At 43.2% G+C, this 24163-nt stretch overlaps 1 protein-coding gene across 4 annotated transcripts in view; it reads left to right on the top strand.

The window, feature by feature from the left end:
• Positions 1-24163, top strand: part of WWOX (WW domain containing oxidoreductase) — a 923424-nt gene that overhangs the window by 555606 nt on the left and 343655 nt on the right. Inside the window, exons 9-10 of one of the 4 annotated variants that reach the window (XM_029926478.1) lie at positions 5453-5510; positions 8844-9222. The exons of 2 other annotated variants lie outside the window; for them this stretch is intronic. In XM_029926478.1, coding sequence (XP_029782338.1) covers positions 5453-5510; positions 8844-8908 — 123 coding nt within the window. In that variant the 3' untranslated portion in view covers positions 8909-9222. Of the gene's footprint in view, positions 1-5452; positions 5629-8843; positions 9223-24163 lie in introns of those variants that run through there. One more of the 4 variants, XM_029926477.1, reaches the window with a different exon arrangement.

Here is a 24163-nt window from a genome sequence, read left to right as displayed (position 1 = left end):
ACTCCTCTGCCACACCCTCCCCTTCTGGAGGAGTCCTTGCAGCTGAAACCGTTCTGCAAAACAGAATGTCCCAAGTTACCTGATAGCACTCTAAAGCCAAGCAAATATACCATCATTTCTGAAAGGTAAATCAAGACAGGGAAATGATGACACATTCACCACAACTGAAGTGTTTGTTGGGCGTGTAAGGACCCTTGGCTTGTTCCAAAGCCTACGTGTCTGGGATGTCTTTAGTATTGCCGGTAATTGGGCACTTGGCTAGAAACAGAGCTATTTTGGAAATTCTCCAGCTCGATTTTAAACAGTTAGAAGGACAGGAAAGGTGAGCTGGGTTTAGACCTCAGAATTACGTACCCACCTTGCTATCTATCGGCAGTATTCCATCAGTCTCTCTCGACCCTCCCGTCTCTGTTGCACCCTGGACCTCCTCGCCAGGAGGGAGACCAACTCATTCCAAGAACAGTTTTTACTTCATGACCAAATGTCACCAAGGTACAGGTGACATGACCCTCTGAGGAACAATAAGTTAGAACCTGCTGCTTTTGTATGCTTCCTACTTAAAACACACTCATCCTTTCCCCCCCTTATTGTATCTAAAAGCCATTATTTAGCAGTTTAGAAAAACATAAGTATCATCTTCTAAATAAGAATAATACTCATGATGAGGCTTCTGTTGATGATGCTGGTGGTAGTGGTGATGAGAATGGTGGTCATAGTGATGATGATGGCAGTGATAATGGTGGAGATGGTGATGATGGTGATGATGGTAGTAATTGTGATGGTGGTGGTGGTGATAATGATGATGGTGGTGGTAGTGATATTGCTGATGATAACAGTGCTGCTGCTGCTGCTGGTGATGGTTATGTTGATGATGATATCGGTGGGTAACATGTATTGAGCACCCACTTTGCTCCATGAAATATTCATGGCTCTTTGTACATAATAACTTTGAATTCTCACACCAATCCCGTAAAATGAGTGCCTTTTATCCTCATTTTACATGTAAACAAAGGCAGAGGTTACAAATGTGGTGCCAAAGAATATGGATCTGAACCCTACTCTCTTAACCACCCAACTTTAGTGAATTCTTTTTCCTGTTCGTAAAAAGTAAGTGGTTAGGGCGTTACATTTGGTAGCAGATGTAAATCGCCACCTTCGTTTATTTTAATTTCACTCTCTGACCTTTTTGCCTTCATCTTCACTCTTCACCTCCTCTTCGTGCCCTCCTTAAACAACCCAGCTACCTGAGATTTACTCTCTTAGACTTGTCTGCTTCTTGTTTTCAACTCTCTTCCAGTCACTGTTGTCCTTACCTTCAGGTACATGAGCTTTCCAGTGAATTCTCCTTGCTCCCTGTCCATTTTCCTTCCTTTTTTTTTTTTGAGCACTGATTTTGCCACAGCCCTTTCTTCCCCTGTGGGGCTGCCGTTTTCTGTGGATGAGGGTAGAGCACAGAGCTCACCTCTTTCATTCTGGAGGAAGGCTTCTCACATTTCTATTCTGCAGCACTCCAGACCTTCTAAATGGTCTCCTAGTTTGGGATGGAAAAGTCATCCAAACTGCTTTGTAATTGAATTCAAGAGTGATGGACCAAAAATTATTAATGCATTTCCTTCTCTCTGCCAGCTGAAGAGGGCTCCGTGGTTATCGCACTTTCCAAATATAAGCCCCGTTAGCTTTTAGGGTTCTTTCTTTCCAGTCTGTCTTTTCCATACCCTGTTGTGGTGGTGGTGTTGTTGTTGTTGTTGTTGTGCATTTTTCTAGTTGTAATCATAATCATACGATGTATGGAATTTTAAGGTATTTTTGACAACATTATTAGAGCATTACAAAGGCTACCTATAATATATTCTATGAAGATAGATTCAAGGCATGCTGTTGTTTTATGTTCCACTAAGGGGAAAACATTGTCAACTACACAGTGATGCAAAGCTCTCTTCTCTCACAACTTATTATTATATATCTATTTTAAGAAACAGATACTTTGACTTATTTAGTTGGAGAATTCATCCTATATCAGGTGACCCTTTCCATGCTTTTCTACAAACGTAGTGAATTTGATTACAATACTGAATCCTTGTGTGATCTTTCTGAAGACATTTTAAATGTCAGTCAGACTCCACATGGATAGCACCAACCGTGCACTATTTCCACTGAAATGCAGAACATAACAGGTATCACCAGGTAACAGGAAAAATAAATATGTAACACACATTTCAAACTGGATGAAAGGTGGTCCATCATCTATGATGGCTGTAGGATAGTTGGGTATGTATGTGCCAGACTTGACTTAACTGTTCTCTTAATCAGCAAGTTTCTCTTCAGCCTCTCTTATCATGTGTGGCACTATACGCTTTAGTGATGGAGGACAGGCATAGGCTGGTGGAGAGGGCCTGACACTGAAGGGGAAACGTGTTTTTGCCCACAGCACAGCAAAGAGGGAGAGGGGAGGAAGGAGTTTGCATCTCCCATCCAGCTGTGCTTTATGGGAGCTTCTCCTGGGACGCAGTTAGATCACTCTTCAGCAAAGCTGGGGCCTCCAACTGAAAATTGGGGCAGTCTGGAATGTTTCTTTGCAAAGCTGATGACCTTGGGAACCCTAGGACCTTGGGAGAGGTGGGAGCTGCCATTTACTGGGGCCACTGATGTGCCAAGTATCCCCTGTGGCTTTTACAAAGACATAAATATTGTCTTATAAATTAAGGTGATGGTGGTGGTAGTGGTGGTGCTGGTGGTGATGATCATGGTGATAGCAGTGGGTAACAGGTACTGAGCACCTACTTTGCACCATGCAATTTTCATGACTCCACATGCAGTAATACACTTCACAGGCCCTCTAAGAACAGTGCCATCATTTCCCCCATATTATACAGAAACCATCTAACCACATATTCCTCATCATAGGTAGATATTATTATCTTCGTTCTGTAGATGAGGAAACTCAAGGGTCACAGAAGAGAAGCTCAAGTTCACGGCAAAAATGGGAGGGCAAGTCACTCATTTAGTGACCCTGATCAGACACAGCTCTCCAGTTTCCCCCACTGAAGCTGACAGGTAAAGAAGAGAAGTCTGTGACTGCCTCCTGGCTGTTCTTCATCCACGAGCCCTCAGGAAGCTGGTGAGTGAGGCTCTTCACCATTTGGAGGTTGTGTAAGGCATTGATGAGAGTACAGACTTCGGAGGTGAGCTGTTAGTGGTGTGTCTGTGAGCACATTATTTCCTCTCCCTGAGCCTCCGCTTCCTCAGCTCCAAAGTGGCAATAAATAATAGCAACGGCCTCCGTGCTGCTGTGAAGATTAAATAAGATAATACACGCGTAGTGATAGGCTCCCAGCCAGTGCTTGCCATTGGTATTGTTACTTAGCTGCTCTCAGCCAAGAGGTTTATGAGGTAGGAAGCCTGATGAGCAGTTTGGAAGTAGGCTACCTCAAGTCTCCATTGGGAACCAGTGGCTCCGAGGTCAACCTCAAACCTTGCACCTGATGACCAATGTTTATTGGTCCCAAGGACTGCCAGAGAGTATGCATGGCCCCAGGTACTTATGCATTCCCTTCATGTCCAGCCACCACCTCCTGATGAGCCTGAGGTCATGCTCACAGGCTAGGACGCCACATGGGTCAGTCTCATCCCCCATGTGCAACTTCTCAGAGGGGTCCCTGGTGTAGCCTGGGCAGGATGGGCTGAAGAGCATCATACCAGCTCCCAAATGGTACATGTGGCAGTGGTGATTACAGCTAAGGAGAAGCTAAATTCTAGAAGCTCGTGCTGTCTCCAGGGGATACATTAATTGAGAAACAACATTCATAAAAAATAATCCAATATTAGTATGTGAAACTAAAACCAATAACCAGGTGTGACTGGCTGTCTGTAAGCAAGATGAAGTATCTCTTGCCAGCACGTACCTCCCAGCAAAGGAGAGCAAGGTCCACAGCGATTCTCACTTCCCACCTCTGAGGGGAAGGTGCCACCTTTCGCTGCAGAAATTCACACCTCTGAGCAGCAGTTCTGAATCTTTCTTTGAGCATCAGCTTCTAGGAAAGAAACTCAGTTAAAACTCAGTTTTGGGGGGCACAAGGAGGTCTCACGCTAGGGCACACAGTCCTGCAGCCAGAGGTGTGCAAGGAAGTGCCTAACAACTGGGTCTCTGGGAGAAAATAAAGTGTGCATGTATCCTTACACACATAGATGGATCCGTATACACACGTACGGAGCTATTATCAATTGCTGGCAGAATAAATGCTTAGCACATAACTTACAAATGGTAAGAATATACACACTACCAGTTCTTATAAGCATCCACCACTAATTCCAGAACTTTCTATCTTCTCCCAAAGAAACTCCATATCCACTAGGCAGTCATTCCCCATCCTTGCCTCCATCTCCTAGAAACTACTAATCTCCTTTCTGTCTCTATGGATTTGCCTAGTCTAAATAGAATATTTTATATATGTAGCCTTTTATGTCTGGTGTATTTCATTTAGCATAATGTTTTCAAATTTCATTCATGTGATTTCATCCGTGAGTACTTCATTCCTTTTTACAATGAAGTAATATTCCATTGTATGGATATACCACATTTTCTTTATCCACTCACCAGCTGAGGAACATTGAGTTGCTTCTACTTCTACTTTGGCTCTTATGAACTTGGCTACTATAATCTTCATGTGCAAGTTTTTGTTGGACACCTATTTTCTATTCTGTTGGGTATATACTTAGGAGGGGGATTTGGGGATCACAGAGTATATTTAGCTTTTTGAGAAATCACCAAATGGTTTTTCTACAGTGTCTGCATCATGTTATATTCCCACTCACAGTGAATGATGGTTCCAGTTTCTCTGCATCCTTGCCAACTCTTGTGTGTTCTGGTTTTTTGCTTATTGTTTTTATTATAGCTATCCCAGTAGATTCAAAGTGGTACCTTATTGTGGTTTTGATTTGCATTCCCCTAATGACTAATGATGTTTAGCATCTTTTTATGTGCTTATTGGGCATTTGCGTATCTCCATTGGAGAAATGTCTTTTGTCTGTCTTTTTTTTTTTTTTTTTTTGTAATGTCTATTAACCTTTGAGAGAGAGAAACACAGAGCACAAGCAGGGGAGGGGCAGAAAGAGAGGGAGACCCAGAATCCAAAGTAGACTCCAGGCTCCAAGCTGTCGGCACAGAGCCCGATACAGGGCTTGAACTCAAACCCTGAGATCATGACCTGAGCCAAAGTCTGCATTCAACCGACCAAGCCACCCAGGTGCCCCTTATCCATCTTTTAATTGGATTCTGGTTTCTTGTTGTTGTTGTTGAGTTGTAATGTTCTGGATATTAGAACCTTATAAATATATGTTTTGCACATATGTTCTTCTATTCTGTAGCTAATCTTTTAACTCCCTTGTTAGTATCCTTTGATGAACAAACCTTTAAATTTTGATGAAGTCCAGTTTATTATTTTTTCTTTTGCAGCATGTGCTTTTGGTGTCGTACCTAAGAATCAAGGCAAGTCATATGTTTGTATTCAGAGGTGAGGATTTATGTCCCCCCGACAGGGTGGGGCACAGTGCATTTGCATGGCAGAGGGCATGGATAAGGGTGTAGTGAAGATCTGGGACCATTAATACAATTGTATTACACCATGAGTGGCTTACATTGACTCCAGTATATCCCCCAAGAGCTTTGCCACCCAAACAGAATCACAATTCTTTTAGCAATAAAGGAAGAAGAATAGTTTGGGCAGGCAATGAACAGAGCTTAGAACACAAATCGACTGGGGAATCTCACCTATAGGAATCTGAGTTCAGGTTGGCCAAAGCACTGTGGGATGGCTGAAGATGTGTTTGGTATCTCTCCCAGAGGTCTAGAGCCTGGTCATGGAAGGAAAGGCCCAGGAAGACCAAGCCAGTCACCAGGATCCCCAACAGATGGCTTGATTGCCCTCTGTTCTGCGTTCTCCCTGGATAGTGGAGGCTTAGCAGTATCAGATCCCAAGCATAGAAGGAGAGAGAGCTGTTTCAGAAAAGGGAGGAAAGACACAGATCCAAATCCCTGTTGATAACCAGGATGCCAGAACAAGGATCCCTGTGACCTGGTGACTCTTGAGTGATACCAGTGTGATCCGTAAGGTGCAGAATCTCCTTCCTGTTTCTAGTTGAAATGCACACACACTTTTACTACTCAAAGTTGGAATGCTACAACACAGACTGTTCAGCTGCTCCTGACTCAGGAATATAAATTGAACATTGACTTTCCTCATTTTTTATCCAATTTTGCCTTCCAGAAGCCCAGATATGACTTCATTTTTAAAATGAAATTTTGCAGGTCATTAGCCCATAATGATTAAATGATTCTGGTTATTAGCATAAAACACAGTTGTAGTACATGAGAGGTAACCTTTATTGTTTAAATATTATGCAGTGTGTTCACATAGTGCAGAGCAAAATTATATTTTTTCAGACTATTCAGCCATTATGGAAATGACTTATGATTTCATTCAGAAATGTTACAAATGCACTTCATCATTTCAGTGGGGTAAACATTGCCTAGAATAGTTCCTAAGAGGAAACCAGGCCAGGAACAGGGAAATTTTTGACATGGAAGAGAGCCCACAGCAGGTAGGGCTCAGAAAGACTCATGCCATATGGAAAAGTTCTCAATATCTCGAGCTTTCAGTAGCAATGACCTGGACTCAACCCCCCTCCCCTTTCTATGTGCACTTTGGCAAAATACTTGAATTCTCTGAACACCAATTTCCCCACCCAAAGAAAACCAAAAAGGGTAAATTCTACCTACCTCTTAGGGTTCTTGTGAGATTGAAGGAGGGTGGTCTTGTGGTTGGCTCACTGCTTCACCCATAGTGAACTCTCAGCATCATGGCCGCTGTTATTATTACTGATATTGTTGCTGTCGCTACTCTTACAGGCTAGTATATATTAATGGTGATGCTCTGGCCTGGGAAGATGGGGACCCCTGTCCTTAGACAGCCCAAGCAGCACCTGACTGTTGCAGAAGGCTCAACAACAGGACATAGAACTGTCAACTGTGGCTCCTTGTATGTGTCTGCCCTTGGCTAAGTCAGTGACAAAGAAATGACTTGCCTTTTGTTTGTTTTTTTTGTTTGTTTGTTTTTTGTTTTTTAAATTTTTTTTAATGTTGTTATTTTTTTTGATACAGAGAGTGACAGAGCATGAGAGGAGGAGGGGCAGAGAGAGAAGGAGACACAGAACAGGAAACAGGCTCCAGGCTCTGAGCTAGCTGTCAGCACAGAGCCCAACACGGGGCTCGAACCCACGAACGTGAGATCTGACCTGAGCCGAAGTTGGAAGCTTAACCAACTGAGCCACCCAGGCGCCCCATGACTTGCCTTTTGTGTGATAACTTTGTGCCCGGCATACTGCCAATACCCATGATTGGTCAACTAATCTTGTCGTCATCATACAAGCATTCCAATTAAGTCTGTAAATAATAGGAGTTGGAGTCTTGAGGCTGATCTTTGTGCTGGCGGTTTCTCTGGTCAATCCGTTGTGCATGTTGGTGGCTAAGGAGATCCTTCTCTGAAGAATAGAGCTGGTGGTGGTGCCAGAGATAGAGATAATGTTGATCATGACAGTGGTCACAGCTTGAATTTATCAAGTGCTAAAAAGATGGTAGATACAGTGCCACATGCTTTACAGGCTTATGTCATTTACATTTCACAGATAGTCTCTACACACAAGGAAAACGAGGGACGAACCCTTTAACTTATCCCTGATCTCAAGCAGGGTACTTGAATCCAGCAGTCTGACCCTGGAAAGCTGGCTCTTGACCACAGTGTCCTTCTGTCTGTCCAGTTGTTTTGTCAATGAGTAGAGAGGGAAGGAAGTCCTTAAATTCTGAGGGCCACCTGCAGACTGCAACAAAATGTTTCTCCAACCTCAGTCTCAATGGAATGAGGAGGACTCACAAGTTCCTCTACATCAAACCTGGGGCTTAAGGCCACTGCTGGGTCTTTCTCTTTTAAAACGGAATCCAGAGTACACACAGATGCCTAGAAAATGCTGCCTCAGAGTGCCACACCTCACTTACCAACTTAACACTGATTTCCAAACCCGGCTCATGAATTTCATTGCTTGATGCAGCAAACACATAATCTTCATTGGGCCAGCCTCTGGGAATTCAGTCTAGTGGACAGGTTCCTAATGTTTCTAAACCTCAGTTTTTTAATCTATAAAATGGGGATAATAATGACATCTACTTAATATATTTGAAGATGAAAGGAGACATTGTATGCAACGTATCTCAGAAAATGGCTGACAGATTATAAGAACCCAATAAATACTATTTTCAACACCGCCATTATCATCACCACCAAATGGATACAGAAACATAAGGCTCAAAAAAGTGAAATAATGTAAGATAATTAATGAAAAAGAAAATTAGTTGATGGCTATGATAAAAAAAAAACCTTCTGTGAATATTTATATCTTCAAGATCTGAGATCTATCATTGCTTTCTCAAATAGGGTGTAGTAGATTCTTTAGGCTGCTGCCAAGAATTGCTTTCAGTGTTTACCTAGCAGGGGCGCCTGGGTGACTCAATTGGTTAAGCGTTCAACTCCAGCTCAGGTCGTGATCTCACAGTTCATGAGTTCAAGCCCCACGTCAGGCATAGATGCTGATAGCTCAGAGACTGGAGCCTCATTCTGCTTCTTTGACTTCCTCTCTCTCTGCCCTTCCCCTGTTCATCCTCTCTCTCTCTCTCTCTCTCTCTCTCAAAAATAAATAAAAACATTTAAAGAAACACATTAGTTTTAAAAAATAAAAATAAAAATAAATGTTTACCTAGCTATCATACTGAAAAACACCTCTCAACTCCCTTCCAGAACCTTCATCTTTTAGTCAGGACTGCCTAGCTGCTGTAACAAACACCTCCCAGAGCTCAACTTGATTTCTTGCTCAAGTAAACAACACCTAAGACGTTGAGCAGCTGGCCTCCTATGCTGTGATCCTGGGAGCCAGGCTTTGACGTCCTGGGTTCATCCATCCTCTGGAGCCTCCAGAGCTCCTCCTGGGTCCTCAAAATCCAGACATGGGATGAAGGAAGAAAAAAACAACACAATTCCCAGGAGGTTTTTATGGACCAAGCCTAGAAGCAATGAGATCACCTACTTTCCACTGGCCAGGACTCAGTCACATGGCCACACTCAACGACAAGGGGGCCTGGGAAATGTCATCTGGTGATGCCATCCGAAGGCAAGAGAAGTGTGTTAATTTCATTTTCATTTTCAATGACATGTTGCCTTCTCTGCCTTGCTCTCTACTATATTGCTTTTATATTGCATAGTCTTGGGGTGCCTGGGTGGCTTAATTGGTTAAGTGCCCAACTTCGGCTCAGGTCATGATTTCATGGCTTGTGGGTTCAGGCCCCATTTTGGGCTCTGTGGTGACAGCTTGGAGCCTGATTTGGATTCTATGTCTCCCTATTCTCTGCCCCTCCCCTGCTCGCATTTTCTCTGTCTCTCTCAAAAATAAATAAACATAAAAAAATTTAAATGGCACAGTGTCAGGGCACCTGGAAGGCTCAGTTGGTTAAGTGTCCAACTCCTGATTTGGGCCCAAGTCATGATCTAACGGTTTCTGAGATCAAGACCTACGTCAGGCTCTGCTCTGACAGCACAGAATTTGCTTGAGATTCTCCGTCTCCATCACTGCATCCTTTAAATAAATATATATATTTTTAAATTGCACATTCTTGAATAACCCACACCAGGTTTATTTCGCCTCTTGGAAAATTTTATTGTCCATCTTCATTGCAAATAAACGTGTTTACTTGTGTCATTGCCATCTACTATGAAAAGACCCGGGCTTCATTCCCAGCTCAGCCGTCCAGCCTTTCACTGCCAGTGGAGCCCAGTCTGCCTCCGTGGACTTCTTTGTCTTCAGTTTCCTTATCAATAGAATCAAGGAAATTGTACCCACGCTGCCTGCTGTGTTGGGTGAGGGTGACATGACATAATCTGTGAAAGTCCGTTGTAACCAAGAGGACCTGCAGGGGGGAGGCGAGAAGGGGGGATGTCTTAAAACAGCTACTTCTTACCTGAATAAGACACAATAATTAGAAGAATATATTGCATACCACATTACTCAAGACATGCCTTTTTTGTTTTTAAGGGTCAAAGTGGTAAAAATAATGAAAGTCATATAAAGGGCAGTCCTGAGCCACGAGCTTCTATTCATTTCCCCAAAGCCCAAGAGCAGAGCCGTCCCCGTGAGGCTCCCTGGAAGAGATGTTCCCTGGGCATCATGGCGTCCAGACTAGAGTGCTGGGCAGACCGACCCGGGCTCCGTCCCGCCCCTCAGTTCTGGTGTTTTTCCAACCTTGGACCTCAGTCTAGTCAGTATTTCTGAGCTTCCCTTTGCTCTTGGGAAAGATGAGAAGAGGAAAGCTTCGTGAGACTGATGAGGACAAAGAAAATCACAGGAAATTGCTGGGCCAAAAAAAAAAATCACTGGAGCTGTAAGGGATCTCAGCTCATCAAGTCAAAACTCTTGCTTCTGCAGAAACTGAGGCCCAGAGAGATGAGGGACTTAGTCGGGAGTCTGTAGAGAGAGCTGGGGGAGCCTCAGGTCGATCCCCTGTCAGTTAAAGCCACTGCGTGGTCTGCACGGTGGCAGCACGGCCAATCTGCAGAAGCTAAGGCCCCGAATGCAAGGATATCATTGCCCGTTTTTAATCCAAACTGAGTTTCCACCACACTCTCGTGGAATCTGGGTCACAAAAAGTGAAAGTCGGATTCAGATTGACAGTGCTTTTCAAATGAGAAAAAAAAAATCTTGCCTTTCCTTAGCTAGAGGTCAAATGTCAGAAAAGCTAATAACAGAACTAGAGGGACCCAAGGATATAATCGACAAATGAAAAAAAGTGAGATGAGGGAACAAAAGATATTTTATCATTAATATGCCGCCTTTTGTTATGTACTCGTGCTCCGGGAATTATTGGGGAGCTCGCGCCCACGTCCTTAGGCAGAAAGCACCTTATCATTCACAAGCTTAGCTACGTAATATAGCTTCCCGCCCCCTCAAGGGAATTTGTTGTGTGGTTTTTTTTTTTTTTTTTGAGAGAGATTTACAATGATTCTTTCCCTATAGGTTTTTCTTGATACATATATATTTTTAATTTCTCACCGTCTCAGGGGTAAATAAATATATTAAAATAAGCTATGGGATGTATAGCAGAGTATAACAATGATAAATGATGTTGTGTGTAATTTTTCTACTATTAACACCAAGTAATATAAACTGAAGGACACTAGTCTATTGAGAGACTTGGAAGCTAATGTCCCATATCAGATGTGGCCAATGTCAGGACTGAATACAGATTAGGCAGTGTCCTTTTCTCCCCAGGGGAATTAAAGTTTGAGACACCACTAGCTGCCAGCGGTTTTACGGCATTTTGTTGGGGCCGGCGGTGCCTTTCTTGGTCTATTAATTCAGGAGCCGTAAATGACAATGTGAGCAAAATGCTTTTCCGGTGGGATGCATTTCATTTATGCGCGCTGGTATCACCAGCACCTCGTCAATCCATTTTGTCACAATAAGTGTTTTTAAATTGTGTAGATTACCTCCACTTCATTATGGTCCCTAGCATTGGTGTGTCTTATTCAAGGCTATTATGTAAAGTTAGGAAATATTTAAAACTGTGTGTTTCCAAAGAGCAAGGGAGGCAGAGCAGAAAAGTTCATTGGAGTTGGACTTGTCCCTCGTGTTCTTCCCCAGCAGAGTTCACGGCCAAGGTGCACTCTGCAGGGAGGAATAGAAACCCACGGTCAAGGACTTACCAAAATCCCCTCTCCCACTTTTTTTCTTTTTTTTTTTTTAACTTCAGGGTGTTTGTCTGGGTTTGGAAACACACATTCAAACACATGTGACTACTGCATTTTTAAGGACTCGTCAACAGTTAAGATTTTTCTTTTAAAAGTGGTTTTCTCACCAGTGATATCGTCTGAAAGCTGGAGGTGTTTTACTGTATTTTAAATAACCTCTTCATAACGTTTCATTGCCGAGCTCAGAAATCTGCTCTACCTCCTTCCTTGTACGGTTGAGGAGAGTGAAGCCCAGAGAGAGGGAATTGTTCAAGGTCACCCAGCTCCCCGATGGCCCAGCCGAACTCCGACCCTGACCTCCTCTGGCACTTACCTGCTGTCCTTTCTGTGCCCCGTGTGGCCCCTTCTCGTTATGTCCTCCAAAAACTCATTCTGAAGGAAATATGGAAAAAAGATAAAGGGGGAGAGTGAGTGAGTCATTCTGACAACAAATCTAATCAGACACCTTGGGTTGTGTGGCCAGAAGCTGCAGAAATTATACACAGCATAAAAACTAAAAATACCTATTAATCATACTTCCAAATACATGTGTGACTTTAGAACAATTTTTGTATGAATAAATACTTTTCCTTGAAATTTGTCTTGGCTCTAGGGCATGAGCTGGAAACTTCTCCCACATCTGGAATTCGAGGACTGGGGTTTGGATTAACTCTTTCTCTCTCCCACCCCATTAAATGGGCAGAAGGGAGCGAACACTAGGGTTTCACCACATACATTGTTATCCTTTGGGTTGGCTCTGAGATGATATGTTTGTCACGGTTCATAAATTTTATCTTTGCACTAAAAACAGGGTTAGAATATCTTCAATGCAATTATAAAAATGTATTAAAACTGAGAAGGAGAAAAAATATGGCGGTAGATGCGATTTTAATGATTGTATAAATGTTCACTGTTCCGTGGCAAAAAAAAAAAAAAAGTCATGCTTTTCAGCCACAGTATTTCAGAGGAATGCCAGGGAAGGGCCAGGTTTCCCATAAATGCATGCCATGTGTTTTCAGTAGAAAGCCCAAAGCCAAATACGTTGCCCCAAGATTTTGCTTGGAAAGAGGTGAGCGGATAGTGCAATGCGATGTCTGCAGGCCCTCGAGAAGTGGGGTGTGAAAATCACCCCGCAGAAAGTGTTACTCTCAGCCTCTTCCTTCTCCTAAGAATTTGGAGGCCTGGGGAACAGGAGGAAGTGTGCATGATCAGCATTAGCCCTCGACATGCATCACCATGCAGAGACCGTCCTCACTGGTAGGATTTGTCATCTACTTCCTTTGCTGAAAGGTTTGCAGTATCAGCTGACCATCATCGGGGAAGCTAGACACAGCAGAGATTCAACTACAGATATCTGAGGGGTTCACATGGAAACTCCCATAATTTCAGATCGCTTTTCGGAATGAGAGAATTTGTTCAAAACCCCAAATGCTTATTTGGCCAAGGTAGGTGTGTCTAGTCTGTATCAGACTTGTTGCAACAAAGCAAACTTCTCTATAGATCACATTTTCTCCACTGCGCTCACGTGACTGATTTTCTTAGCCCACAAAGAAACCGATAGTTTCTAAAGTTGTGACTGAGGTGTTCCCTAATATAAAACCTGATGCAGGGGGCACCTGGGTGGCTCTGTCGGTTAAGCGTCCAACTTCAGCTCAGGTCATGATCTCACATTCATGGGTTTGAACTCCATGTCAGGCTCTGTGCTGACAGCCCAGAGCCTGGAGCCTGCTTCACGTTCTGTGTCTCCCTCTCTCTTTGCCCCTTCCCTTGCTCGTGCTCTGTCTCTATCTCTGTCTCTCTCTAAAAAATAAACATTAAAAACAACAACAACCCTGAAGCAGGAAGCCCTGTTAGGGAAGTTTGGTGGAATGTGACATTTGTAAGAATGAATATTGCTCACGTCATAGTTTCTTTCTTCCATGATGCAGTTTTCTGAGTAATTGGGGAAGCAGTTCCCTCTCTCTTTCTTCGTCTTTAAGAACTGTTGGCATTCTAACTCCCAGGGAAGACGTGTATGCCCCCATCATTTGAACGCAGTGAAGGCTGGTAAGGAAACTGGTACTTATTGGTGGGGGGAGAAGATTCTTCAGTTCCTACAGCACACTACAGCTGATCTCATTGACTTGGTCTCTGAGCAAGGTCACCCACAGAGTTTCAGAGTTGGCGGTGGTGAGTTTCGGATAGAGACCTCTTCCTAGCTCTCACACACCCCCCTCAGTCCCTCTCCTCAGTGTGTGTGGATCAATTACGTTTCACTTTCAGACAACAGGACATTTCAATGTTCGATTCAAAGGCTAAAGCTCTTTAGGTTTTACGTTCTAAAAACAGGGTTTTATTATTTCATGGGTTTTTGAAGTCAGATTCCCCTGATCTGCAATGTACCAGTTTTGTGATTTGGGGGAAATCACTTAATCTCCGTCAATGTTTTATCAGCAAAACGGGATAAAAATAGTACCTGACTTGCAGGTTAAATGAGAATTTAATGAGATAATGCGTGTAAACGGCCTATCTCACAAAGTCTGGCACAGAGTAATTGCTTCTGCTGCTTCTTCTTCTTAGCGTTATTGTTATTAGCATGATTGTCATTGTGAAAATGACTACGGATGTGCCCATGAGTGATGCTCACTCTTGGACCAGACATGCTTTTTAACTATACAGGTCTATTAAACACATAGCACAACTTTATTTTTTTATTTTTTATTTTCTGGTATTTGTTGAATGCATACAAATCCATTCCATGTGGACCCTGTAAAAGACATTTGAGATGTGTTGAATTTCCCAGCAATGCTATGGGGCTTGGGAGGAGACATGAGCTGGTGTAGAGACTGAGGGGAGTTCTGTGAATGCAAGTGGGCAAGTGAAAGGAATGAGGTGAATATGAGGAAAACAGGTCTGTATAAATAAACAGGAAGTTAATGGTGGGTCTGTGAAGGCTTTGGAAATCCACTGTGCTAATCTGGATTTGTGCTAATTTTCTGGGCCACTAGAGTCTTAACTAAATTGGTTAAGGGTGGAGACTATGTGTTTCCCTCTTTGAACCTAGTCCATAGCCTTGTTCTTAGCACATACTTAGTAGATTTATGTGAATGTAGTGATTCAGTGACTGAATCGATGGACAATGCATGAGTGCATAGAAAAATGAACTGACTTCCATCACCAGGCCTGCGATTGTGTCCCTGGTGCCCAGCAGTGGGGCTGGCATTTAGTAGGTGTTCCATAAAAATATATTGGAAACAATCATAGTCTAATATCAGTATTAACATCAAACTATAATTTAATATTAGTATCAATTATAATTTAATATCAATATCAATCAATTTAATATCAATACCGAGTGATTTAATATCAGTCAATGCAATTAATAGAAACTAATATGTGCTATTAATTACATAAACAATCACTGTAGAATATCCAACAGTCCTAATTTATTCCATTCACAGGATATGTGAGCCTTAGCACATACCTCACTGTTTCCTCCTAATGTAAAAACATGTAGCAGCGCAGATGTAAGACCATTTCTACCCCCTCAAACCACCACCGTGCTCAAGTGTATTCTTTTAGTGGCTTTACGGTACATTTCTTGTGACCAAAGAAGCTATTGTCAAGTTGGTCTCTGCTCTGAAGTATAGAATTTATTCGTCAGGCTCGTGGAGAATTCTGTTTTATATGGAGATTTTGTACTTGTGCCGAAGAGCATTGTGTGGTTTTAAAGGATATTCCAGGACGGAAAGTCATAAGGGGCCTGTAGGAAACATGGACTATGGAGAAATTTACACAGAATCGAACAAATACAAGTCAGAACTCAAAAACTGACTACTGCCCCCATTTTGCCTAAATCGCCACAGAGCGGATTGAGGGTCCTGTGTGGGCGCGTGCACGTGCGTGGGTCTCTGTGCGTGAACATGTGTGCACATGCATGCGCGCAGATGATTCATGGAGAATACAGGGGAGGGGACCACTTCGTTCCTTGTGGAGGGAGGGACACGGGAGTCACGCATGCCCGCATCCACATCCCCAGCCAGATAGAAGCTCTTCTTTCCCAAGAGACTTCGCTCTCCTTCATTCCCCCACCAGGTGTGACCCTGTAACAGTGGAGGTCGGTGGCAGATGGGTCTGATATTGTGTGTCCTGCCTACAACAGTCTGCTGTCACCGCTTTTTAATAAGGGCCGGGCCTCCTCTCGAAGAGCCCAGGCATTTCCGACCCTCCGCTGCGCCTTCCCCCCAACACCACTCACCCTCACTAATAAATTCCGAGGGCTGACATTGCCTGAGCTGGCTGGTCTCTGCCCTCAATTTCATTGAGATGGGCCATTGAAAACTCATTACAAGCTGTTTAGACTCTGACTTTGACTTTTGCTCAGCAGCGAGCAAAATTAACAGCTCTTGGAGGTAGCAAAAAAGGCACTCAGCCAAATAAAAAAAAAATAAAAAATGAAAGAATTGAAATGATGAGAAAAGACTTTTAATATTATCACCATTAGTCATGCAAACACGCGCACACCCAAAGCGCATATGTTCTGCATGTGGCTCCCGTTTGGAGCCTGGTGTGGATCGCGATTCCCCCACTGGAAACAAATTCATCCTCAGGTCTTACACGCAGCTCAAAAATTTTTTACATGTCAAGCAATGAGCCTTTGAGTGTAGCAGAATTGCTTCATAAATTTAACTATCACTTTCGAATTTCTGTTTTTTTCTAATTTAGTGCTTGATAGTTTTTTATGTGATAATTTAAAAATGCTGTTTATAGCAAAAGTTACCTTGATAGTACAGGTGTGCACAGAAAATTCACAGCCATCAATAAAAAGAAAAAAATGCTGTTTATACCGTAGGCACTCTGTGATTCTAAGGATGTCACCATGGCAGTATTACAGGTTTTAAAAGCAGCCCAATTAATCTAAATTTCTTCAAAAGTAACAGCTCCTGAATGATTTAAATAGTGCTCCGGATCACTATGGGTGGTTTCCATCTGTATTTGGGAAGCTCGTACAAAATGTTCTTTACTCCTGATATTTGCAGCGCATCTTGAAAATAAAGATCTATGTGTGTGCGTGATCATAGAAACGGAAGTTAAGAATATTACTACCAAAACATTGAAGTTTAAGAAATCGACTATAAAATTGCTTAATATAAAGCAAAGGAATCTTAACCAAGAAAGGACAAGTGTATTTGAGGGGCTCTGACTAGTTAGCTAGCACCTCTGGACAAACACAAAACAGCACAGACAGAAGCCACCTTGAGGGTGTGTAGAAAATGGTGAGTTCCACGTTGGATTTTAGGTGATTCATTGCTAACACATAAATAACCTCTCGCTTTGGTGAAACACATTAGTGTCAAATAGAAGTCACCGTCATGTTTGCCAACCCTCTTTCCCTGTTTGTATGACCAGATGTCCATGAGGATACCAAGATTTTTTTTTTTTAATTCCTCTAAAAAGTGTCAGGGACAGTGCCAGGATTTGTGACTGTAGAAATGAATGGGAGGTTCTCCTGCCCTATTGGGTCCCCTGTGTTGGGCCCCCTTTCTAGCACACTGGCAACATTTTTCTCATCTTCCGAATATTGTGGAATAAACCCAGTGCCATCTGTACCCCCAAAAGACAAGTAGAAGATCTGTTTAAGCCACGGAATCGTTGAGAGCCAAACTAGGAAAGTAGTCCAAAACCATTGGAGGCTCTAGATAGATCTTAGCAGTCAAAGCAATACATGTACAATCCCATAAATCTAAACTTTCTGGTATATTCATTAGGTATTCTGTTTTCTTTTCCTTCAAATGTTCCATTCAATTCCCTAGTATAATAAGCCTTCCAAATTCTTAGTGTTTCTCCACAGCCAAGCCTTTATCTTTTTCCCCTCAGGATTTCTTTCATGGGAATGCATTATCTAGCCATTGGATGTCTTTGATGAGGGAATTAAAGCATTTGCCCATTCTGTAGAGTTTAAGTTTGACCATGTTCTAGTGACTATTGTTGCATAACAAACCACACCAAAACATAGTGGTTTCAGATGACAACATTTATGTTGTTCATAAATCTGTGGTTTGAGCAGGGATGGAAGACACAGCTTGTCCCTGCTCCAGTTAGCATGAGCTGAGGGAGCTTGAAAACGCAGGGGGTGTGATCATCTGAGCCTAGTTCACTGATCAGCCTGGGGTAGATGCTGACATTCGGCTGCAACACCTACGCATTGCCTCCATGGAGCTTCATCTTCCTCATAATATGGCAGCTGGCTTCCAGGAGTCACTGTCCCAAGAGAGAGCGCCATGCTCATTCTGCATTGCCCTTTATAACCTAGCCACCGAAGTCATGAAGCATTGGTTTTTCTGCATTCTGTTTGTACAGGCGGTCACACAGGGCTTCCCAGGCTTACGGGGAGAGGAGATAGACCCCACCTCTCAATGGAGGGTTCTGGAAGGAAATGTAGGACACGAAGTATTGCCATGGCCACTTTAGAAAAATACAGTCTGCTAAAGACCATAAGTGAAATGTTACTATCCTGGAGTGGCACCCTGGGCAAAGAAGTGTTATTTAGGAGTCAGAAAACCTGGTTTTGAATCCCACCCCCACCTACTACTAACTGCCTGATTGGACCTCAGTGTGCTCGTCTCTAAAATGGGGGCACTGATGGCGGCCCCATGCGTTTGCGCTGAGGAGACGTGTGCAAATCAAATATGTTACATGGGCAGGTGTCTACTGAGTGCCTGGTGCAGACTGGAAGCTCAATAAATCTTTGGTGAGTTAGTTTATTGAATCAGAATCTGTCCATTATAGCCATTATTTAGGTTTATTGTGTCCTAATCTATGTCACCGAGTACATCCTTGCTGTTTTTCATGAATTTTCCACCGAGTCGCAACATGCTGCTGGCCAATGAAGGTCAGGGAGGAAACAGATTAACAGCATCTCATACCACAATGTCAAAATACTTAAAAGTGTTTACAGAGCCTGGTGACACCCAGTGAATTTAAAGCAAGAAGACTAGAGCAGAAGTAAAGCTATTCTTGTTCTAAGCTTGAGCAAGGGCCTTGATGTTTTATGATTGTTTTAAGGTCCATTAATCGTTGAATCATGAGGCCATGTAAAAAATGACAGCTTCAACATCCAGGGCTCGGGTTTATTTTAGCTGTTTTTGCTTCTACCCCATTTCTAATTAATAACTTTGGCTAAAACTTGATTCAAATGTAGCAAAAGCAGAATGCCACAGGGTAAAGCAGCTCCAGTTCACCTGGGAGGATTTTAGGGCTTCTTAAAAGAACTGTTTCCTTAGTTTGAAAGATTCCAGCCTCCAGCAGCCATTAGCTGATTCTCAGAAAGAAAGAACTAGTTACTCCTATATAATCAGAGTTTCCCCAAACAGGGGCAAACTTTAGAGCAGTGTTGATCAATGTGTCAGCTAGGAGCCACGTGTAGTTATTTAAAGGTAAATAAATTTAAACTATATGAATTTTTTTTAAAGTCACCACTTCAGTCACACGAACCACATTTCAGGGGCTCAGTAGCTGCACATGGCCAGTGCATTATAGAACATTTCCATCATTGCAAAAAGTGTGATTGAACAGCGAAACTTAGAGGTTGGTTCTCTATTTTTTTTTCCTTCCCATCTTCACTCAAGGATTAAAGTCAACCAGCTCAAACATTCTATCTTCTTCCCGGGTCCTGATGCCCAAAGGCATCCCCTTCCCCTATTTGGAGAACCTTCTAGCATGTGTCTCAACTGACTGAACTCCTTAGAGCACCTCTTCGCTGGCTACCTTCATTTTAGCATCCGTGAAATTCAGCCTCCATGTCATGCCATCTGCTAGTCTTCCCATATCTTCTTCCTCCAACACTTTCAAGGAGCTCAGACCTGTAGTCTTCCCTAAGAGCAATGCTTCACCTCTCTGGACTGTGGAGTTACTGTAAGGTTTCTGCAAATCTGTATATGCTGCAACTTTGATATTATAAATGGGATAAATAATGGTCTTTATGTAGGTGCAAATGGTTTTCAAATGTGGGGAAATGCTTTTGTGATGTGTGAAGTGATCATTTTAAAGTGTTAACAGAATGCATAGTAGTATTCAATCATTATGTATTTACTCAACCAATGGTTACAAAGAGTGTGGATGTCTGAATTTCTGATGCCATGAAAGGTGTTCTTGTGGTAGGAAAGTGTGCAGCCACCGGGGAAGGGAGACAAGTCTATTCATCGATGTGGGAAGAAGGGGATTCGTCATCAATGCATCATTAATTTAAACAAAATCTCCAACGGAAAAGTAAGCCAGCATCACTGATTCCTTCACAGAGTCAAGCATTTATCCCATATAATCCTCACACCAGACCTAAGCAGTCAGTATTAATGTCCCTACTTGAAAGATGAGTAAAGTGAGGCTCAAATAGTTGGGTGGGGTCTTGACCACCAGCCTAAACTGCTATTTTGAGTCTGCCCATCAACCTCAAAGATAGCCACGCGTTTGAACTTACGTAATATAATTGCGTGGCTTGGTGGAGCCATCTGAACTGTTAGGCCATTAGCCAATGCCACCATTAGGGGGAAATGTCATGCACTTGATCTGAATGTACTTAGGGGAACTCTCAGGATCTGATGAATTATTATGGGTAGTTTTATGGCCCCACAGGTCATAGGCTTCATACTAAGTGGAGCTAATGAGCTTCGGACGCCACGAAGCACCAAGGACCCATGGCGTTCCGAATGGAGAGAGCAACTTCTCTCCATCTCCCACCCCACCCCCTACCCCCGGCCTGCTCCCCTTTCAGAGGCAATCTCAAGTCAGATGAGAAAATGTACAAATGCTTCTGGATGCTTTCCTTTTAGACCATGTGTCCTATTATTTGGAATGGATGTCTGAGCAGAATGTTTTTAGAAATCTTTTTTGCGGGGTTGGGGGGCAGACAGAAACCAAAGCAAAGCCAACCTAAAAAAAAATCCACCATGGGTAGTCTGGGGAGGAAAACTTTTTTTTAAGATTTTTTTTTTATTTTTAAGTAAACTCTAGACCCAGCATCGGGCTCAAACTCACAACCTCGAGACCAAGAGTTGCATGCTCCATTGACTGAGCCAGCCAGGAGCCCCCCAAAACACCATTTTTGAATGCAGATATTTTTATTGTATTTGATACAATTTGCTTCCCTGGCAGGTACAACGCAGATCATCTGTTCTTAACTTTCAGGCCGCTAACTGGAGCCCATCCTGCCACCCTCCACCCCTTCTGTAGGTGGAAGCCCAGCTTTTCTCTTTGGTGCCTCCTTTTCTTTTATTCCTCCCGTCAGGTTTTTAAAGAATTTCAGGGAGTTAGTCCAGGACACAGGGCCAATGTCTGCCTTCAAATGCCTTCCAGTAAGGGGACAAACGGGTGTGCTCTTAGGCTGCCTTGGCTTCATTTGTCCTGCTGAGTCTGATGACCGTTTCTTTCTTTCTTTTTTTTTTTTTTTTAATGTTTTTTACTTTTGAGAGACAGAGACAGAGCATGAGCAGGGGAGGGTCAGAGAGAGAGGGAGACACAGAATCCAAAGTAGGCTTCAGGCTCTGAGCTAGCTGTCAGCACAGAGCCTAGTGCGGGGCTCGGACCCCCAAACCATGAGATCATGACCTGAGCCAAAGCCGGAAGCCGGAAGCCAGAAGCCGGACACTTAACCGACCGAGCTCCCCAGGCGCCCCGTGATGACAGTTTCTTAAGACTTAGCTGGAAAAGGAAGGAGAGAGACGATGGCATCGTGCTTTATGCATCCATGTAGGGGCTTTTGAACGCTCTTGAGTCACTGTTGCCAAGGGCTGGCCAGCACATGGGGTAGCTCGGTCACACGTGCACTTAAACTTGCCTTCTTCCCATGTGTCAGCGGTCCACCCATGCTCACCTCCCTCAAGGCATGTTCTTTCTTGGGGGTGCTTGGTGTCCTGTTTTTCTAGCAAATCTCAGAGCACTAGAGAAGCGTTAAGAACATGCATCCTCCAAAGCAAAGGAGCTGAGGTCATGTTTCCTTTACTTCCAGGTAATACCTTAGCCCCATATGCAACTCTCCAAAGCCCTTAACCAGAGACTTGGGAGTGTTGGGAAGAGCACCTCAATACGGTTGGATTTTTTTTTTCAAAGGTTTCCTTAATTTTAAGAGAGACAGAGCATAAGCAGGGGAGGAGCAAAGAGAGAGGGAGATACAGAATCTGAGGCAGGCTTCAGGCTCTAAGCTGTCAGCACAGAGCCCGATGCAGGGCTCAAACTCACAAATGGCGACATCATGACCTGAGTGGAAGTTGGATGCTTAACTGACTGAGCCACCCAGGAGCCCCTAGAAGGTCCTTTGACACCCTCCTTCAGAGTTGTGGGAGCGGTGTAGCAGGATTCTTGCACAGAGAGTGATGACACTTTAGGCTTTTCTTTCCAGGAAGCAACTTTATTTGTGCCAGAACCTCTTAGTTGGGTTCTTACGTGAAGAACTGAGCCGTGAATACCACATGGCATAATTTTATATATATATTTTTTTTACTTTTTCATCTCCTGTATATGGTAACACACAAACACGTAGTCTGATTAAATGGTCTTATGTTACAAGGTCGTGAGGGATGTTGTCACATACACATATAACCAGGTTGCCTTGAGGGGTTTTTTTCCCCCTTAGGGATGGAGCCCTACCCCAAGCTCACTGCCGTAGGTTTGCAAAACGATGCTGAGATACTTAGGAAATCCCCATCAGCACAGAGCTTCATTCCCCAGTGATTTGCAGTCTCCACCTAGATCTGTTAACTGGCAGCCAACCTGAGCAATATTCAGTTCTGCCCAGTCGTGGGCTCCACTCCATAGAAGCCCATATATTGATGTGCCCCTTAGTATCCACAGTTGCTTCCCATATTTGAGAATGGCAATGCACTAGCAGTTCATGCTCACCCATCAAACATGATGTGCCAGTATAGAAAACACCCCCAGGAAATATTAGGGGACCCACCCCCATGTCACCTGGGATTCTTGGAAGCATATTTGTTGGAAAAATCAGTCCACAACTGACTAAAACACCTTCCAAGGCTGCCCTGACAGATTCTGCAGCCGTGGAGAACTGTACCTTCAGCTATTTCTTCCGAGTCTGCTTGTCTGCTGGACGGGACATTCGGTTCTAATTGTCAAACCTGCCTAGTCCCGACTGAAGGGTGCCACAATATCGAACATGGAAGAAGGTGGGGATGTAAACTCGATTTGCTCTCCTCTGAAGGAATAACTATATTAAGACTACTTTCTTTTCGGAGACAAATCATCTTATGCAAGAGGAAAAAAACCCTCCAGAGAAAAAGACAAATGACAGCATGAGATCCAGAAAGACAAGTGCTCTGTCATTTTGTCATAATGCCGGAAGAGACAGTTGTGCAGCGTGGACACGCAGACACCTAGAAAACATCACAGGCAGAGCTCGGGCTTCTGCTGCCAGAAGCACATTTGATGAACTTAGGGCACATCAAGAGCCTTCCCTGATTTTTCAGTTACTTGAACTGTATTTCAAAGGATTACAGAGAAAGGGACAGGCGAGCAGTGCGCTAAGGGGAAGGACCTGGCTTCTCCAGTCTTCCGACTTACACCGGAGTGCATGTGAACACCCAGTTAAAAAGGCAGGATGGACTTCAGGAAGTCACAGTGGGAAAATGAATGTCCTGTGACACTGAGTTGGGAAAGACCTATGTGTACACACATACTCAGAAGGTACACATACAGGTAAATGTTCTTCGAGAATTCTGAAATTGTCAATCACTTCATGATCTTATATCCTCTCTTGATTCATAGACTCTCTGGGCTGGATTTTCCACTTTGGGGAAATACATTTATTTAGTACATTCATGTCATTAGAATGCCATATAGAAACTGTTACTGTCTATGCTCACACCTTCTACTTGGTACCTTCCTTTCTTTTTCTTTTTTCTTTCTTTCCTTTTTCTCTCTCTTTCTTTCTTTCTTTCTTTCTTTCTTTCTTTCTTTCTTTCTTTCTTTCTTTCTTTCTTTCTTTCCTTCCTTCCTTCCTTCCTTCCTTCCTTCCTTCTTTCCTTCCTTCTTTCCTTCCTTCTTTCCTTCCTTCCTTCATCCCTTCCTTCGTTCCTTCCCACCCCTTTCCTTTTTTCCTTCCTTCCTTCCTCCATTCCTCCCTCCCTTCTTCCCTCCCTTCCTTACTTTTTCCCCTCCTTCCTTTCTTTCTTCCTTCCTCTTTCCTTTTTTCCTTTCTTCCTTTCCTTCCTCTCTCCTTTCCTTCCTTCTTTCCTTCCTTCCTTCCTTCTTTCCTTCCTTCCTTCCTTTCCTTACTAATTCCTTTTACTTTTTCTGTTTCCTTCTAAATTCATGCTAAATTCTATTATTCCCATTATGTTATAGGACAACAT

Source organism: Suricata suricatta, chromosome 16 (genome assembly GCF_006229205.1).
Source record: "Suricata suricatta isolate VVHF042 chromosome 16, meerkat_22Aug2017_6uvM2_HiC, whole genome shotgun sequence".
In the NCBI taxonomy this organism is placed as follows: domain Eukaryota; kingdom Metazoa; phylum Chordata; class Mammalia; order Carnivora; family Herpestidae; genus Suricata; species Suricata suricatta.
This window is presented reverse-complemented; position numbering and strand designations above follow the sequence as displayed.